At 47.6% G+C, this 18,358-nt stretch overlaps 1 protein-coding gene across 1 annotated transcript in view; it reads left to right on the forward strand.

Annotated features, from left to right (window-relative positions):
* Ilers (Isoleucyl-tRNA synthetase) overlaps positions 1 to 18,358 on the forward strand; it is a 29,079-nt gene that overhangs the window by 6,901 nt on the left and 3,820 nt on the right. Inside the window, exons 8-26 of the mRNA XM_077685777.1 lie at positions 3,304 to 3,391; positions 3,931 to 3,991; positions 4,605 to 4,700; positions 5,317 to 5,439; positions 6,170 to 6,360; positions 7,132 to 7,258; positions 7,849 to 7,922; positions 8,013 to 8,207; positions 9,360 to 9,446; positions 10,238 to 10,321; positions 11,316 to 11,460; positions 11,723 to 11,840; positions 12,347 to 12,438; positions 13,196 to 13,273; positions 13,361 to 13,479; positions 13,979 to 14,081; positions 14,758 to 14,841; positions 15,660 to 15,794; positions 17,891 to 18,049. Of these exons, the coding sequence (XP_077541903.1) occupies positions 3,304 to 3,391; positions 3,931 to 3,991; positions 4,605 to 4,700; positions 5,317 to 5,439; positions 6,170 to 6,360; positions 7,132 to 7,258; positions 7,849 to 7,922; positions 8,013 to 8,207; positions 9,360 to 9,446; positions 10,238 to 10,321; positions 11,316 to 11,460; positions 11,723 to 11,840; positions 12,347 to 12,438; positions 13,196 to 13,273; positions 13,361 to 13,479; positions 13,979 to 14,081; positions 14,758 to 14,841; positions 15,660 to 15,794; positions 17,891 to 18,049 (2,159 nt within the window). The remainder of the gene's footprint in view (positions 1 to 3,303; positions 3,392 to 3,930; positions 3,992 to 4,604; positions 4,701 to 5,316; positions 5,440 to 6,169; positions 6,361 to 7,131; positions 7,259 to 7,848; positions 7,923 to 8,012; positions 8,208 to 9,359; positions 9,447 to 10,237; positions 10,322 to 11,315; positions 11,461 to 11,722; positions 11,841 to 12,346; positions 12,439 to 13,195; positions 13,274 to 13,360; positions 13,480 to 13,978; positions 14,082 to 14,757; positions 14,842 to 15,659; positions 15,795 to 17,890; positions 18,050 to 18,358) is intronic.

Here is an 18,358-nt window from a genome sequence, read left to right on the forward strand (position 1 = left end):
TGCAGTCAAATTTTTTGCACTGTCGTACACGTATAGTTTGAAGATTTATGCATGTTATGCGAGCACTGTTGCCTTTTGTTACTGTCAATGTCTGTCTGTGTCGGAGATCGAGTGGTGAAAGTATGGTGCTGCTGTTGCATTCATCTATGCAACCTGTCTAGCCTAGAGTTGCCATGCTGGAGAATCACACAGGCATTTTCTACTCCTTACCCAGGTGGCTGCACCTCCCTTGTAGGCATTGTAGGAAGCCCCTTTCCATGATGTGGGATGGGATGCATTCTTTTGCATCACAAAGAATGTAAGAGAAGTGAGAGATAAATGCCAGCTTTACCATATTTACTCGAGTCTAGGCCAACCCCTGAAATGCAAAAGGTTGGAAAATAAAAAAAAAGGTCACCTTGAATGTAAGCCGAACGAAAAAAGGCATTGGACTGGGACTAGAACATGCACTTCATTCCACTTGCGGCGCTCGTCGTAATGTGTTCAATGCTCACTCGTCGTCGTGTTTTTTGTCGACATCGCTGTCCTCTTTTTCAGTGTGTTCTTTCAACAGCGCATTCGAAATGGTGCACTTGCGGAAGGCCCGCACAATTAGCTTGGCCAAAATTTCGTCCCATGTCATGGCGACCCAGTTGGCCACTTGGCTGAGTGAAGTGCGCTTGATGCGCCCGGTCAGTATGAGTTGGTGGTCTTGCAGCGTCTTCCACACCCTGTCCTTAAATGGCTTTTTGATGGCCACGTCGAGTGGTTGTAGTTGGTTCGTCATACCACCGGGTGTTACCGCAATGTCTGTACCACCTTCCAAAAGCACGGACTTAAAGGCATCTGTCAAGTGGCCACGGTGGCAGTCCAGAACCAAGAGTGACTCCTTAAACAGTAGACGCACTGTGCTGCCAAACAGTCTTAACCCAATGTTCGACGAGGGCACCACGCGTCCACCCATTCTCATCGGCTCGTTTTTAAAAACAACTTCCCCGGCTGGAAGAGTCCTCTGCCGAAAAATGGTGTGCGGCAGCAGCCTTCGCCCGTCGGCCATGCAACACATCACAGTGGTGCGCTGCTTCTCGTAGCCTGCAGTTTTGACTTTCACTTGTTTGCGCCCTTATCATTCACTGTGTAGGCCACAGGCATGTCAAAATACACCTGGGTCTGATCGGCATCTCCCCCCAAGTCGGGGGTAGGTTTTGCACACAGACGTCCGCTGTCACAGGCTGAACCCAAACTGCTTCATAAAACAAGTGACCCAGCCCCTGCTGGCCTTGAACCGCGTCCGCACGACACCTTGAATGTTTGCAATCTTCCTCACCTTCGTCTGCATTATCTCCATTGTAACAGGCATTCCACCCTCTCTTTGCTTCTGGAATAAGTCAGCAACTTCCTTCTCCACTTCGTGGTTTCGACCATTCTTGGGTGCTGTGAAGGCCATTCCCTTGGCAGCGCAGTTGAAAAGTTCATTCTGCTGCTTCCGCCATTGGCGCACATTCTTCTCATTGACACCAAAGTCGCGCTGTGGTTGGAGGTTTTAAGTTCTCTCAGCCTCCATGACTACAGTGGAATCTCGGTGATACGAATTCGGTTGATACGAATTTCGTTGTGATACGAATTTTCAAAATTCCCCGGCCAAAATGCATTGTACGCAATGTAAAAAAATTCGGATGATCCGTTCGCATTTATCACCCGGTGCGGGTGATACGAACACGCGAGCCGCGAGCAGATGACTGCGGCGTGGACGGGAGGCGGGAGTGTTTGTGCGGCCGTGTGGCCTTGGTCGCACGCAGGCACAAAATCATTAAGCGTGAACTGCATGGAGCGTTTTCTGCTCACGAAAACGCGCCGCGCAAGCCACAGGCGCGCTGACGCCACCGCGAATACCACCCGCATGCGGCGCGCGGCGCGGTAAGCCGCGGCAACATGGCGGCGTCAACGGCCGCGAAGTAGGGCGGGTGGCTCGACCGACCGCTTCTGACCGCTCTTTAAAGAACAAAAGAAGTTGCTTATGAATTAAGGGAGCTGATGAGTCTGAAAACGACACTGTAAAGCATCGTCCGCGCGGCTAGGGAAAGCGCCTATCAAATATCCGCCACCGTGGTAAGCCTAAACATCTCCGGCGGAGCCAGCGGGCTGTCCGGAGCGCTTTCAAACTGCCGCCATGAAGAGCGTGCCTCCCCGTTGGCGCAAGTCGGCAGGCTCCTCCCACTGCCGCGCGCGTCGCGCGTCATTTTACGAGCGATGTAAAATCTGACATGGGGGCGAAATCGTCAGCGCGGGCGTCAAAAGAACGCGCGCGCAAACGCCGACGCGCCCGAATGGCATGCGGTTCAGGCTTGAGTTCGTGTGCGCGCGTCGCGTCGGCGATGAGCGCGCGTTCTTTTGACGCCCGCGCTGACAATTCAGCCCGGCACCCAGGCGCCAGCCTCTGCCTCGGTTACCGCTAACTGCATTGGGAGGAGCCTCACGACTTGCGCCAATAGGGAGACGCGCGCCTCAGGCTGGGCCACCTCCGCGGTGGAGATTTGGCGTAGATGACATTTTATAGTGCTTCTCCCATACTGTCAGCTCCTTTCCCGCATGAGCAATTTAATTTACACATTGAGCTCCGTTTTAACAAAAGGTTAGAAGCGGTTGCTGAAGCTACCTGCACCTCTTCGCGGCAAGAGCCGACGCCATATTGCCGCCGCCTGTCGCATGCGCAGCACATTTCCATTTTTTCTCGTTTTCTGATGATACGAATTTTCGGGTGATACGAATATTTTTGCCGCCCCTTGAGATTCGTATGACCGAGATTCCACTGTACCTTCCGCTTATAAGCCGTGGTGTAGTGGCACCGCTTAGTGGGCGCCATTGGGCCGCGAAAACAGGGGCTTCTCAAGGTCACGTGGAGGTGCAAGCAAGCGAGCAACTAACTCTGAGAGCTGGGCTCACGACGGTTAAACAAACAAAATGGAGCCCGCAAACCTGCAAGCTGCAAGCCTGTGGCCACGAGATGGCATTGAGTGTCTAGCGGTGACAGAAAAGCTGCATCCTCGAATCTAAGCCGACCCCTGACTTTCGTAAACGACTTTTTAAAAAAAAAAAGTACTGGCCTAGATTTGAGTAAATATGGTAATTATTTATTTCTAAACAAGCAAATAATTGTTTGCCATCGAACAAAATCTTAAACAGCCTTGAAAAGTGTGATCGTTCATTTAAAATATAAATGCCCCCAACGTTTAGTGTCCCTTGATGAGAAGGCCCACAAACCGCACCACAAGCAGTATTTTTACCAGACTCTGTGAGTACAGTTTTGTTTGCATGCCTTCGCAGAAAACAGCACTGGCAAGGTGTACATCATGATGGAGGCCCGACTGGACATTCTCTACAAGAAGCCCCAAGAGTACACCGTCTTGGAGAGGCACGTTGTTTTTCCATGATATTTTTGAGTTCTTACAGCGCGTCTGTTAACCATCGTTTAGCACGGTCGGGATGGTGTGACCAAAGACTTGGTGTTCTGATTCTCACAGCTGCAGCTCCCAAAGCTCCCAATAGAATGTGAAAATGTACCCTTTCTCATCTCCTCCTTAGAGTGTCTCCCTAGGAGGCATGCACCACAACGGCAGCAGGTTTTCAGTCACGTGTCTCTTCTGTGGCAGTTGTGCCTCATGCTCTCTCTTCTTGCTCTCACCCATTCTCCTTTGGGAAAGCCTGCATGTTTTAGTTTGGGCAGACGTTTGTTCACACAACCCTTTGTTGAAACTTCGCCATGTGTCTCTTGTCCTAACAAAATGTAATGACTGAAAAATGCCCGGGCAACGAGAGGCATACCAGGAACGTCGATGTGTTTGTGGGGATTAAAAGTATTGCCAAATTTGTGAGGCTGGAACGAAGGGTGTATGGATGGTATTTTTTTGCTTGAGCTTCACAAGTGCGTTGCAATTGATGCCCTGTATGCAGGTTCAAGGGCAAGACTCTCGTGGGAAAGAAGTACGAGCCAATCTTCCCATACTTTCAGCAGGTATGTCAAACGAGCGATGTCCCTTTGGCACTACTAACTACTTTTTTCAACTCTTTCGGCTTGGCTCTTCAAAATCGCTTTTCCTGCTTTCTATTTGTTTATTTTTTCCAAAGCAAGTGTGTATTTATTTGCAAATGTGGTGGGTGTACTGCTCAACCTGCAATAAAATTGTGGTTTTTCGAGTTCGGGAGCTGCTAATAAGATCAATTTTTACGTTTTATAACTATTATGAACGTGTAAACGTACCGCTAAGAAAGCCACTGTTGAGAGATTAGGTTCCTCTGATTTTGTATGGCTGCTGAATCCCAAACACCTTTGGTCTTCTGTCTTCTCACCTGCCCTGAAAAGCATAGGGTTAGTGCTTGGAGCGAACTTATTGCAGAGCAGCTACTGTGCAACCAGCAACTCCAGCATTGTAGTTTTTGACATGCAGGTAAACTCTATTTCAGTGTGCTGATGCATTCATAACTGACTGTTAGTGCTGTTCTGCGTATGGTCAGCAAACGTGGGTGGCGTCATACAGCACACTTTGAAACGACTTGGAGGAAGATCGCTGCTTTACAATGCACAGTGCTGACTTGAGTGCCTGATCTGGGTGTTTGCCTTCTTCCAGTACAAAGCCAAGGGTGCATTCAGGGTGTTCTGCGACAACTACGTCACGGCGGAGAGCGGAACAGGGGTGGTGCATCAAGCGCCCTACTTTGGAGAGGTGAGGAGAACTTGCTGGCTGCACCCCCACTGTGCAGGTGCATTGCAGTATTGGCTTTGTGCGGCTGCGTAATGACAGCCCCTGACATGTCGAAGAGACGTTTCCGCTAAATGCATTGTCCATGGCCTTTGACATGATGCTAGTAGCTTGAAGAATTTTTCAGTTATTTTACAGGTTAGGTTTATGTATGCAGGAGTAAAGGTTTGGGGGGGCAAATGTTCAGTGCTTGCTGCTGTTACTGAGATCTACTGCTACAGTTGATCCCAGTGGCTGAGTGTCGTCATTACCATTCATATAATCTACTAACCAACTACTTTCTTTAGGTGATTTAACTTTGTACAAACTGAATATCCCTTCAAAGAAAAAAAAAACTTGGTGGGCTAGCTTCATCTCCTAACTGTATTCTCCGTTTATTGGCTAAAGTTTTGTCATAGTTGCTGTGGGGTAGTCAGTTCTAGTAATTTTTTCTGGCAGTGTCAAGGAACTGAAAAGGGGAAATAGCACTTGAGTGGGAAACAGCGGGGTGCTGCTTGTTGCTGCTGGCCTGAGCGAGTGGGCACGTTTGAAGAAGGCCCTAATTTTTCTTTTCCGCTCCTTTGCCCTTTGTGCGCACTAGGACGACTACCGGGTGTGCCTCGCTAATGGAGCCATTACGAGGGACCAGGAAATTGTCTGCCCTGTGGACCCCAGCGGCAAGTTTGTGGAGCCCGTGAAGGACTTTGCCGGCGTGTATGTCAAGGCAAGTGTTGCTGAGTTCTTTGAACTACCTGGTGCTGAAATTTTTTGTCTGAAGCAGGCAGGAAGAGCAGCTCGAACTGGTAAGTTCCTATGGTCCGCCTCAGGAGGAGGTAGTCACGACAGCTGTGGCTCAGCATCAAAACAACCAGTTGGTGGATGTATGGCTTCCCCATTGTGTGCTGGTTGCTAAGCCTTTCACTCACATCACCTCTGGCTTATGGAGATAAGGCCTTATCTCCAATTTCAGTTTTGGAGGCGGCAATTTTTGATATTCGCTTTTATCACAGTTACACATATTTAGTCCTTCATATTTCACACTTGCACTTTTTTAATACTTAACACTGTTGGCAAGCATTGTATTTAAGGGCCCAAAAATTTTGTCGCAGCTTTCCCTAACACCTAGCTTAGTTATTGGAAGTTTGTGTTAAAATTTGTGTCTTTGTTATTGGAATAACGCAGTCTTTCGAATGAGCCAAAATTGTATTTTGCCTTCATGGCTCCTGCAAGTGATGAGTGCAGAATTGCTTGCACTTGCGTAAGGAACATTGCAATGTGCTCTAGTCTGCCGGAGACTGTCACCCTTGACTTTGGCATTATGGTGCGCCATCAGTATTGCTCTGCTGGAACAGACCACAGATGTCCGGCTCCTAATGCTTGTGGAGATTCGGAGGCCTCACAGGGCAGAATCAGTGTTCCCCGCCCTCTCGTGAACAGTGGCCCTTGGTGTGCAGGATGCGGACAAGGACATAATCCGGGACCTAAAGAGCCGGGGCCGCCTGGTGAACCAGAGTACATCCAAGCACAGCTACCCGTTCTGCTGGCGCTCAGACACGCCGCTCATCTACCGGGCCGTGCCCTCCTGGTTCGTCCGGGTCGAACATATGCAGGACCTGCTGCTCAAGACCAACGCAGAGACCTACTGGTCAGTGTGGCTGTTTGAGCGGTGATGAGAGAGCTCGCCAAATAGAGCAGGGACTGTTGCGTTACCCGTTGCAGTGGCTCAGTGGCTAAGGTGTTATGCTGCTGAGCACGAGGACGCGGGTTCAATTCCTGGTCATAACAGCTGCTTTTCTGATGGAGGCAAAAAGCAAAAACGCCTGTGTGTTCGAGATTTCGGCGCACGTTTCATTTCACCCTGTTCAACCCGCAATGCGTGCTGTCTTTTAGACTTCTGGCATGCTTTTGTTACTGTGTAGTACAAGAAACCTAGTGACCTTAGAAGTGAATTACATTAGCTGTTTTTTTACTTGTGGACACGCATGTAACACAGCAGACAAGAACGTCACATGATAAAACGATAATGGGTAAGGTTGCAGCATTGCAATGCTTTAAATTATCAAATTACAACAAATTAGTTGAACAAATTAGTTGAAACAAATTAGTTGAACTTCTTTAAATTACGCTTACAAAAAAAAACCCGCTTCACTGCTGTAAACAAAATTAAGTGGACGTTACAAGCCACGACAAGTGCGCATGAGACCTGCATCAAAGTAACAGGAGTGAGCTTCAAGAGTAGAGTGGTTCAAATGCCTTATATTGCCCTGTAGTGAAAAGGGGCTGTCTTATTTAATGGCATTCGGAACACACCTTTCCTGAATAGGTAATGTTTGTTGTGGGGCCTGCCCCTCACTGTGTTGTTACTGCAAAGAGGCTCTTACGAAAGGCTGCCTCTTGCCCCCCTTTCGGGCAACAGGGTCCCCGACTTTGTGAAGGAGAAGCGGTTCGGCAACTGGCTACGGGACGCCCACGACTGGGCCATCTCGAGGAACCGGTACTGGGGCACCCCCATCCCCATCTGGGTCAGCGATGACGGCCAGGAGGTCTGCCTCTTGCTTTTCTTCTTCTTATCTTATTTTTTGCAGAACCGAATGAAGAAAAGGTGCCTGAAATAATAGTTTCTGCCTGAGCTGTTTAAAAATTTGGTGGTGGAGTTGAAGGTCGCCTGGTGCGAGCAGCTCAAGCCATGCCAAGCGTCTTTCATTTTCTCGCTTCAAGGCCACCAGAACCTAGTTGGTCCCGAATCTAGCTGGGAGTGAGAAACTATGAACTGTGATTCGTAGGGATTTTTAACTAGTAGATTTCAGTTTAAGCTTTTACGTTACAAATCTGCATTTCAGAGAAAACCAAAGCAGTGATTAAGACTGGAGGAAACGAGGTGGAAGAGAATCCACCATTTGCTTGCTGCAATTCGTCTCTATGCTAGGAAGCAGGAGGTTAACATGGCTAGAGATAATGTGATGCTGAACTAGTGCTCTGGAAAGACAATTAAAGGCGAGGCAATGGTTAAATGCTGGGAAGACAAGATGCGAAGGCAAGATGATGTTTGCATGCTTGAAAAACAAGAGACAAAAAAAATAAAAAAGAATGTGCCGAGTGGCAATGAGTTTGATGTTTCGGCACCTGCACCCAGGTCATGTGCATTGGATCCATCAAGGAGCTGGAAGAATTGACGGGGCAGCAGGTGACTGACCTGCACAGAGAGACGTGAGTGTTGCTCCTCGTTTCACAACACAGCCACTCATTGTGAAGGGGCATTTTTTTCTTAATGTTGTCCTTTCCTTTTTCTCTCTCCAGCGTGGACAAGCTGGAAATCCCGTCAGCATGCGGCAAGGGCACGCTGAAGCGCATCTCCGAGGTGTTTGACTGCTGGTTTGAGAGCGGCAGCATGCCGTACGCACAGGTGCACTACCCCTTTGAGAACTGCAAGGAGTTCGAGAACTGCTTTCCGGCCGACTTCATCGCTGAAGGAGTTGACCAGACGCGAGGCTGGTGAGACCCTTGGTCTTTGCTGTCTAAGCTCCTCCTCGCTCTGATGCTTTTAAAATGCGGCACTCGGGAGAACGTATCCATTTGAATGTCAAATCAAACGACTCATGCTTTGACCGCAGTCTCGTACTTTGCGCATTAGTTTAGGAGCATATCCGTGAGACAGCAGCATCCGTTGCATAAGCACATGAGAGCTGTAAAATTTGATTGGGCCGCCGGGCGTAGTTTCAAGCGCGGTGTAAGTCAAAATTGAATTGAGGTCCACAATGATCTGTGAAGGAGGGAGCAGCTTAAAAGTCTTATTCCACACATTGCAAGAAGTGTGGATAGCTTTGCTTAGGAGGAGGAGAGAGAGAGAAAGAGACAAAACTTTTATTGCCGCAAGGGCTAATTTGGGGGAGGGGTGGTGACTGAGGGAGGGAGGTCCCCGGGATTCCGGTCGCTGGGGAGCTAAACCAGCGTCTGAGGTGTGTTACAGCGAAGGGCTGCGCAGATTAATTAATCTTGCACATCACCCCTTCTTTTCTATTTCTATAAAAATGCAGTACTACGTCTGAGTGGAAATGAGACCGCCGTAGTCACCACTCGGTGTATTGTAAGAGCGGGATGGAGGTGTGACGGCAGTTTTTTTGATGATTGTAAAAACAGATTGTTTTTGTTCGAGCCGGGTGTGTGCTATCATGCTCTGTAATAATGTTGCACAGCACCAACCTACTTTTCTGCTGATTCCAATCTCTGCTTGTGGCTTCTGGTCCAGTTTCCAGCATGACCAGGTATTAATCTGATGTCTTACCATCAAAATTCGGTCTACATTGACTTTTTTTTTTCCCTGCACTGGTGCAGCTTCTTATGCACAGCAAGTTAACATTTCTTCTGAGCCTGCATTGACCACTTACTAGTGCCTTGCTGGCATCGGAACTGAACCAAAACGTGCTTAATGCATTGCTGGGTTTCTGGTAGTCGCTTGAAAATGTTGCAAGGAGTAAGCAGCACTACTGATGTAATGTCTGCCCTTGTATTCTTACATGTGGGCTTTACTTATGCTTGGAAGGTCATACAAGCTGAGTTTATTGGTCGTATTGTTGGGAAATTTCTGTAACCTTGGATGGTGGGTTTTTATTTCATACCTTGAATTCTTTGTGCTTCCCTATGCAGGTTCTACACTCTTCTGGTCCTGTCGACAGCTCTGTTTGGAAAGCCGCCATTCAAGAACCTCATTGCCAATGGAATGGTACTTGCCAGGTGAGTAAATTAAGGGAAACGCTACGCAGCCTGTCTAACTTTCAAACCCGTAGACAGGTACAGCCAGTTATGCCTATTGTAAAAAGAAACAGTGTAGGGAAAATAGTGTTTAGAATATGCTGAAAATTCATCCACTCTTTTTTTTTCTTCATAGGTCTAGGGATTAGGGAACCACTTGCTTGCTGTATAATAGTTCTTTTGTAAAAATTGTTTTCTTGTCACGGCATTTTGACAATGTGCTTTTTCTTTTTTGCTCTTAGTAGTGGAGAAGTTAAAAGCGTGGTACAGTCTTGTTGCCAAAAGTAAATATTGTAGAGCATGACACTTTATTTTCGAGGCAGTTTTGATAAAAGGAAACCCTTCCTGCTCAGTCCATTTGAACTTTAGATTTATTTGATGTGTTAGGCTCTGTTTGCTAACCCAGAATAGATTATAGTATCAAGTATATCCAGAACAATAAAAATCAATGTGAGAAATTTGGAAAGCGTCGCATGTCAGCCATGCTGATGTGTGCACGAATTCCTGCCCAAAGACTTCTGTGGGAAACTATGGGACAGAAACTTTCTCTCAGGCCATCAGCTTTGCTTGCAGTTTCTTTTATTGGAAAGCTTCATTGAATGTTTGTCTAGTAAGGCATTTATTGTGATACATTTCAGTCTATCGGGGTGCTATGCTTGAATGCGGGCCGTTGACTCCCCTCCTGTGATGCTCAGTGTTTTCCGCCTTCATTGAACATTGCATAGTGGCCTTGTAAACGATAGCACTGCATCACCTGTCCCTTCTTGTTGCAGCGATGGCCAGAAGATGAGCAAGCGAAAAAAGAACTACCCTGACCCCATGGAGGTGGTCAGCAAATACGGCGCCGATGCCCTGAGGTAGGGGACCGTTTGGCAGTCTTGGCTCGCTGTGCTGGAGTCCCAAGCTTTGAATATTAGTGGAGCTAGAAAAAGATGCCCTTGACATTTCGAACTGTGTGTCAGTATGGCATCAGTGTTAAACAGGGAAAATGGGAAGAGAGTTTGTATACCGTATTTTCGCGCATGTAACCCGCCCCTACATATAATCTGCACCCCCGCTTTTAGCCCGCCGGAAAAGAAAAAAAAAACATCGCGTATTGCCCACACATTCGATACATGAAAGGCTGCACCAAAGCTACTGCTCAAGCAACACACCACATACTATGTAGATGGAAAAGGAGTATATTTAGCAAGTAGAATACACTGACTGCAAGGCAAAAGTCACAATTCACTAATAAAATTCGGTTGTTAGAGTGCACTCGTCCTTGTTTTTTCTTGTATGTTTTGCGCAATTGCTGCCATGGAAGGCTTATTCAGTCGTACTGCATAGAAGCTTCACAGCTCAACACGCATTGCCATGAAGCTGCACTAAAGAAAAACCTTGTGTATTACTATCCGCAACACCACTTTGCCACTGAAATTTTCACATTTTCGGTGCGGGTTATACGCACAAAAATACAGTACCTCGGAGTGAGAAAAAAAAAATTGTCAGATTGTGTGACATTGGTGGAGGTTGTGCCTGTAGACAGGTATGTATGGAGAGGTTTCTTTCAAATGCAACAGTTAGGCAGATGAACATGTCCCGTTCTCGCAATGGGTGACTGGCCGCAAGCCGATTGTCCCATGTCTGCAGTGGGCGATGCATGCACAAGAAATGCTTTATTCAGTTCAAAAGTGAAGATGAGGCAAGTGAGTCGTCTCTTTTTTGTGGTGGCCAACTGGCTGAAACTCCATAGACTGATGTCAACAATGTGTGATGCATACCTTGAAATATCTCGCCTCAGTCCTTTGCAGCCTGAACCACCCTGAAAAAGAGCCTGGCCATGAGTGCTTTCTCTCTTGATGCTTGCAGGCTGTACCTGATCAACTCGCCCGTAGTGAGGGCGGAGAACCTGAGGTTTCGTGAGGACGGCGTGAGGGACATCCTGAAGGATGTGTTCCTGCCCTGGTACAATGCCTACCGGTTCCTGGTGCAGAACATTGTGCTCTTTGAGAAGGTGCGTGGGGCAGGGGGACACCGCAGCCAAGCTCCGTTACTGCGTTCAACAGGATAATGAATGCTCTTGTGGCCGGGATCGAAATTTCAGCAGGATGCTGTGAAGGCACGATAACCGTGCATGCATTAGAAGCCCCCCACTACATTGGGAATCCCCGATAAAGTTCTGCCCTGAATGGGTGTAAATCATTTTCTGGAATATGTGTGCTGTGTGCAGTTGTATGTGGGAAGCAGCTGCGATCCACAATGTTGCCCATTTGCAGGAACATGGGGAAAAGTACGTGTACAGGGAATCCAAGGCGGCCTCCCCCAACTTCATGGACCGATGGATCCTCTCGTACACCCAGAGCCTGGTGCTCTTTGTCAAGGCTGAGATGAAAGGTCAGCTTCTCCCTTTTTCACAGTGGACCCCAAGTCATGCGCGCAGTCGAGGTTCATGTGACGCCATTGTCAGTCAGGGATAGGGAGAATAGTTGCCAACTTCCTGATCGCACGTTCATTCTCTCTTCCTTGGTAGGAGCTTGTGTATTTCCTCTAGGGAACAGCCAAGCTATTACTCTCAAGAAATTCCTGGTCTGGCCAGTGGCTAGAGGGAAACATCCCCAAAGGTGGCCATTCTAGTTCATATAACCATGCATTGGCCATACATAGTTGCCTGTTCCTAAGTTGTCCAGGTTTTTATATCGGCCTGTTTGCGAAAGCAGTGTTTTGATTGCTTATTGCTTGAAAAATTCCTGCGTGATTTCAATGGCATCTGTGTTAATCACTTTGCTGTACATGAGGTCTTTGTTGAGTTTGGGTTGCATTGCTAATGTGCCTTCACTGAGAAGTCCGGTATGTGCCTTCTTTATTTTTTTCTGGCTAAATTTTTGTTTTGATTTTTCTAGAGTACCGGCTGTACACTGTGGTGCCACGTCTTGTCAAGTTTGTAGACCACCTGACCAACTGGTACGTCAGAATGAACCGGAAGCGACTCAAGGTATGGCTTCTGACTTCTAGCATGGTTTAAATGCTTTTCTCTTTGTAACGCTTTCCTTCCACATGCATTTTTGGTTTATGTGTTTTGTAGCTTACTTTGTGTTTTGGTTATCACTATTGTTAGAATGCTTTATTTTTGTGGTTGCATTGCAAAATTATGCAGTTATGACCTCTCTGAGAGGGTGTCCTTTTATTTTTTTATAGGCTAGTTACTGCAGCAGCTTCTTCAGCTTTATGGTTAGAAATAGCCAAATATTCACATTCGAAAATATCTTGTTGGGGTATTCTTGGGCAAGTTTATTGATGCAAATGGGCTTAAGTTACAGGAAAATGTTTGCTTTGACTAAAAACCATTAAAAAAACATATTTGCTGCAAAAGCAGAATGCACTATTTGCACACGACTGGCAGGAAATGCTTTGCAAGTTGAATCCTCTAAAGTTTTGAACATTGGCGCTGCTCGGCTCTTTAGCCCTCGCCTGCCAGCCCCTTCCCTTATCTCCCACATTTCAGTTTGCCACCAGTGTGGGGCACTTGGAACTGATGGCTTCCCAAAGGGAGTTTTCTAGGGGGGTTGTTGTTTTTGCATAGTGCACAGTGCATTAAAGTACCCTGTGGAGAAGCTGTTTGAATGCAAGTAAATTACGAGGTTTCATCGCAACATTTTCAAGGTGTCCGAGTGGTTGTCGCGGTCAGTTTTGAAGGTGCAGCATGTGCCACTAGGAGATGCCCAAGGTGATGCTGGTTTTTCTCTTCACAGGGTGAAGGAGGCCAGAAGGACTGCTGGCACTCCCTGGACACCCTGTGTGGCGTGCTCTACACCATGATCCGGCTAATGGTAATAGTAATAATAGTAATAATAATCGGGGGTTTGGCCCCCAGTTCCCTTGGTGCAGTGCCCCACGCCCCTCTTTCCCCTGGGCAGGCCCCGTTCACGCCGTTCCTGTCGGAGCTCATGTACCAGAACCTGCGGCACCTCTTCTCGGAGCTGGCGGGCAGGGAGGACGCGCGCAGCGTCCACTACCTCATGCTGCCAGAGCCAAGGCAGGTGGCACTGCATTCCGGGGATCAGGGAAAGCACTCAAGTACTGCTAGTGTGTGAACACCTCGGAAGTTTCCAATTGTGTGCCAGTTTTTATGCTGTCTCTCATTTTGGAGTCACTATTTTCACCGGAGCGTTGACTTTAGTGTTATTGAGGGGTCTGAGAGTACAGCTTTGTTGGGGTGCTTGCAAGCACACTGGATGGGATTACTGAGGTTTTGGCTTTGGATTGCACAGAGCACAAGTGCACTAAAGTACTATCATTGACAGGGAGCGGGGCAGCAGTTGCCTTAGCTGCTCACTGTGTGACTTTGTGGTAAGTGCGTCTCGATTCATTCTTTTCCCAGTAGCCTTACTAGTGCAGTTGCACTGCTGGAACTGTATGCATTCTTTTTGTGTGGGGTAAATTATTTTAAATGGCGGCAGCTTGCAGTGGGCTCTGGAAGGAGGGAAACAGATAAAAACGCGGTCTACTCAGGTGTCTCTCCCTCTTCCCTTCAGGAACGAGCTGATTGAAGAAGTGGTGGAGCGAAGTGTGAGCCGGATGCAGACTGTGGTGGAACTGGGACGCATTGTCCGGGACCGCAACACACTGCCCCTCAAGGTATCATCCTTTTTTGAACGTCTTTGGCATTATGTATGTGCACGTCGTGTCTCGCAAACCGTGTTTCCACCTTGCAGAACAATAAGTTTCCTCATTGTTCAACTAGTTTATAGTTCAAATGTTTTTTTGCTACAAAGCGCTTCTCGTTATAAGTTTAGAGTGACGCTACAGGTGAATGAGTGCTTACACGAAATTTTCACGTTGCCTTCGCTTTAAACGGTGCTCGCTGGCCTAGCAGTCGTGAAACAACACTTCACATGCGTAAACGAGTGATAAAGGATGAAAACTAACTTAATTCGTCGCATTGATGTCAGTGTTGCGGAGTGCTGCTTGTTCAACTATTCCCTCGGTGCAGTAATTAAATATAAATTAAAATATGTTTGTAATGATCCGTGTCGTTCATACCTCACGCGGGATACCGTGTTGTGTAAAGGAAGCAAACGGCACCCTGTCAACCACAAGAAGTTGGTGCCAGCACTCCTTAAAAAGAAAAAAAAAAAGTAGCGGCATGCACAATTTCCTTTTTTCCACCGCTTCTGTTTATGGTCGCACTCGGTTCTCGTTAAGGAAGTTGGTTGCATGTAATCCATGATTGGGTGCATTTTCTTTGTTGAGTTTTTTGATGGGGCCCAAAGCGTCTTTCTGACCACTTGCCACTCTTTCTTCCCCTGGGCAGTACCCTCTGCGTGAGGTGGTGGTCATCCACCAGGACAAGCAGTACCTGGATGACGTGTCTTCACTGAAGCAGTATATCCTCGAGGTGGGTTGGGGGTTTCGCAATCATGCACTGAGCGCTTTGTTTCAGTGTTCCAGGGGGATCATTAGCAGGTCTAATTTATTTGCAGTCACTGCAGCCCCCTTCGGCTGTTGCATGATCGTCTAAGAGACAAAAAAGAAACGCCCGACTCTGCAGACCCTGAAGGCAATTGGCAAGTTTGCTTAGTCCAAAGAATTGTGCCCTTTATGCTTCACTTCATTCTTGTTTGACAGAGAATGATGACGGCAGCATCGGTACTAATTTGCGACTAAAGGGAAGGTTTTGTATTGTCCACTTCCTGCACCGCGCGGGACTTGTGACACAATTAGGCGAACGGCCAAAAATGAGCATCTGGTAGGCGGATTCCACACCGAAAGGGGATCTGACAGGAACCTGTACAAGGGCTGTTGTTAATACTGGTGTGCATTGCTTGTGTAGCAGCACTCCTTGATTCCATTTTTGCTTTATGGAATAAGGTTGCGCTCAGGAGCTTATCAGGCTAGAGTTGAAGAATTTGAGTCAACTGAAAATCCGGTACATCGTGCACGACGTTTGGCCGTCATCTAGTGCCATGAGCTAAATCGTCACGTTGTTGAACTCGTGTATAGGGTCACATTCTCTTTGCTTTCGTGGAAATTCTTGTAGCCACTGGTCAATTGCCTTCTCGCTAAAACAAGCACTATTTTTATTTTCCATGACCACTAGCTTGTGTGGCAAGTGCACTGTTCTCATTAAGTTCCAGTTGCTTGTGTTGGAATCAACTAATCACAGTGTTGAAGGTGAAGCTCAAGGTGGTTCCTTTCTCGTTGCCCTCTACCTAGGAGCTGAACCTTCGGCAGCTGACGGTGACCTCGGACAAGGAGAAGTATGGTGTGCTGATGAAGGCCGAGCCGGACATCAAGGCTCTGGGGCTGCGGCTACGGAATGAGTCCAAGGCGGTTTCTCAGGGAATTCGGGTAAGGCGTTTCCTGCACCATGTTCTTATCAGGCAGTTGCATGCAGTTTCAGTTGGTGTACTCAATGGGTGCCGTGGCAGCTGTGCTTGTCGTAATAAGATGGGTAGGGGCTGTCTAGTCTGCCGGGATGTTTTTGGATCTTGGCATCTGGACGCGGCGTTAGATTTCCAGCTCATTAACATGTTTTGTTCGAGGGATGTGCAGTGTAGTCTCATGAGCGATGCCATCGGACTGCTGCTCTCGCTGGTTTCTTGGGGATCAAATTTTGCCTGCTGAGGTGTTGATGGGCGTCCTGCTGCAGTTAGTGGCCATCTGGGAAATAGTGCCCTCTATTTTATGGGCCTGCCATAAATAGACGGTGTTACCAAGAGGAGCTTGCAAGTATTTTAAAGGATCAGAGAGCTTCCAGGGTAGAGAGGCAGATGTGCAGCAGGTATTGAAGGGGGGGGGGGGGGCATAATTATAATGCAGTCCTAAATGCGGTTCTCATAGCACCATTAATAAGGGGGCTCACGGGTCTTTGGAGCCGAAAAATCGCGAAAAAACCCATTTTTCAATTTAGCGATATTCGCGTTCGCGAAGTCATTTTCTACCTCTAGGTAAAGTTTTGATGCCCAAATCCACGTAGTTATTTAGAAAATGACGAATAATGGTACGTTTCTAGCTGTAAAATGACGCGAAGCGGCGTCGAAAACGCCGATTTTGAGCGGCGCGCCGTCCTTGAACGACGCGGCGTAGAGCCGCCATGTTGGTAGCGTTCGAAAGCGCCTTCTTTCTTCTTTTTTTTCTACTCGGGCGGCGCGCTAGACTCCGCTTTGTTAGCCGGGAAAATGAACAAAACAAAACGTCAAATGCGCCTTTACTATTGGTCCCTGCTCGTCACGTGGTGAAACGGGCGCTCCTCATTGGCCCTAGTCATCAGGCGCGGCCATCTTTTTCAACTTGAACGCGGCCATTTTGGAAAAGCCGTCGGACGGGAAGCATGGCAAAACCGTACCGAAAGTTCCGCAGCGCTCACAAATTCGGCAAAAAACGCAAAAAGGTACGCTGCAAGCAAGCTGAACGCCTTCGGGAACCTTCAACAGGCGTCGCAACCGACCATCAACCCGCGGCAGATGAAGCGGCGGCTCTCAACGCGACCGTCGGCGGAGCGGCGGCCCTCGGCGCGACCGCCGGCTGTTCGATTGATTCTGGTGAAAGCGGCCGGCAGCAGCGAACGCGGCTTGACACGACGTTTATGACTCCTGACGATCGTCAACGACTTCATGAGCGAGCCGAGGCGATAACAGCCGGCTTATCGTCTGTATCGGGCACAGAGCGCAAGCTGCGAACTCTCCGTAGCAGTGATAACACCGAGCCGTCGGCATCGGCGCCGACTTACACGATAGTTGACTTGTCGGCTATCAACAAACTTCTGGAGTTTGTTGATCAACAACAAAAATTACTCCCCAGGAGCATTTTGATGCTTTTGGCTGCATTCCTTGATGTGTATGTATGTAAATAAAGTATTCACAACATTGCATTTCGTTTTTTGCGATTTTCTCAGTTCGACTTTTTTTGCCTTGGAGCAGTCGTTTGACAACCTTATCTCCACTAATACTGATCAGATTTTGGTCATTCTTGTATTTTTTAGTGACTGAATAGCTGGTGAGTGCAACTAGACCATTAGATAATGCCCTATGCATCAAGATATTTTTTATTATCAAAAGTAATTAGACTAAAAAAATTGTAGTTTTTGAACACTAACTTTTCACATTCATAACTTTTGAACTAGCAGAGAGAGGAACATGCGGCTGCTTTTATTGCACTCACGAGTTCTTCCTCAATTCACCAGCATGAAATTTATAGCCACCAATAAAACTATTTTTTCTAAAAACTTGACAAAAGCTGTAAACAATAAAAGTAGCCTAAAATTAAAACATTGCACTTTGTGCAAAAACTGGTGTCAGATTTGAAATCAGCATAGCATAGTACATAAACCTACAAATTTTCATGGCAATAGCTCAAATAATAAAAATTTTAGCTCTAAGACCCATGTGCCCCCTTAAAAGAACCTCTTTGAGATGTAAGTGCATCCTGCTCCCTGTTCATTGCAGGCCCTCGATGACGGCACCATCCAAGCCTACCTGCGGGGCCACATGCCCACGGTGTGCGGCCACCAGCTGGAGGCCGGCGACATCCGGGTGCAGTTCAGCTTCTCAGGGGCCCATGCGGAGAAGCTCTCCCAGCAGTACCAAGCACACGGCGAGGCCGACGTGAGTCCCTCTTCCCCTTCTAGGACTGTTCTCAAGAGCAAGAGGGCACCATGAGTACTCATATCTAGGCCAACACTACTTCTAAAGTTGCTAGGCTTGAGCGAATAGTGGTTTGTAGCAAGTAAAGTACCTGGTACCCAAGGCATTTCTTATTGTGAGGCTGAGTAGTGAGGCTTGCCAATAACCGGCATTGCCTGTGCATTCTAGTGTATGAGCTGTAGCAGTACGCTCACGCAGCTGTGGAAGTGCCACAATTGTCGGTTCTGTGGTCAAATCACTACCCCTACAGTGTCTGCAGTTTTGGCTTTA

Source organism: Haemaphysalis longicornis, unplaced genomic scaffold (genome assembly GCF_048455015.1).
Source record: "Haemaphysalis longicornis isolate Haplotype H1 unplaced genomic scaffold, Haemaphysalis longicornis Haplotype H1 scaffold_9, whole genome shotgun sequence".
In the NCBI taxonomy this organism is placed as follows: Eukaryota; Metazoa; Arthropoda; class Arachnida; order Ixodida; family Ixodidae; genus Haemaphysalis; species Haemaphysalis longicornis.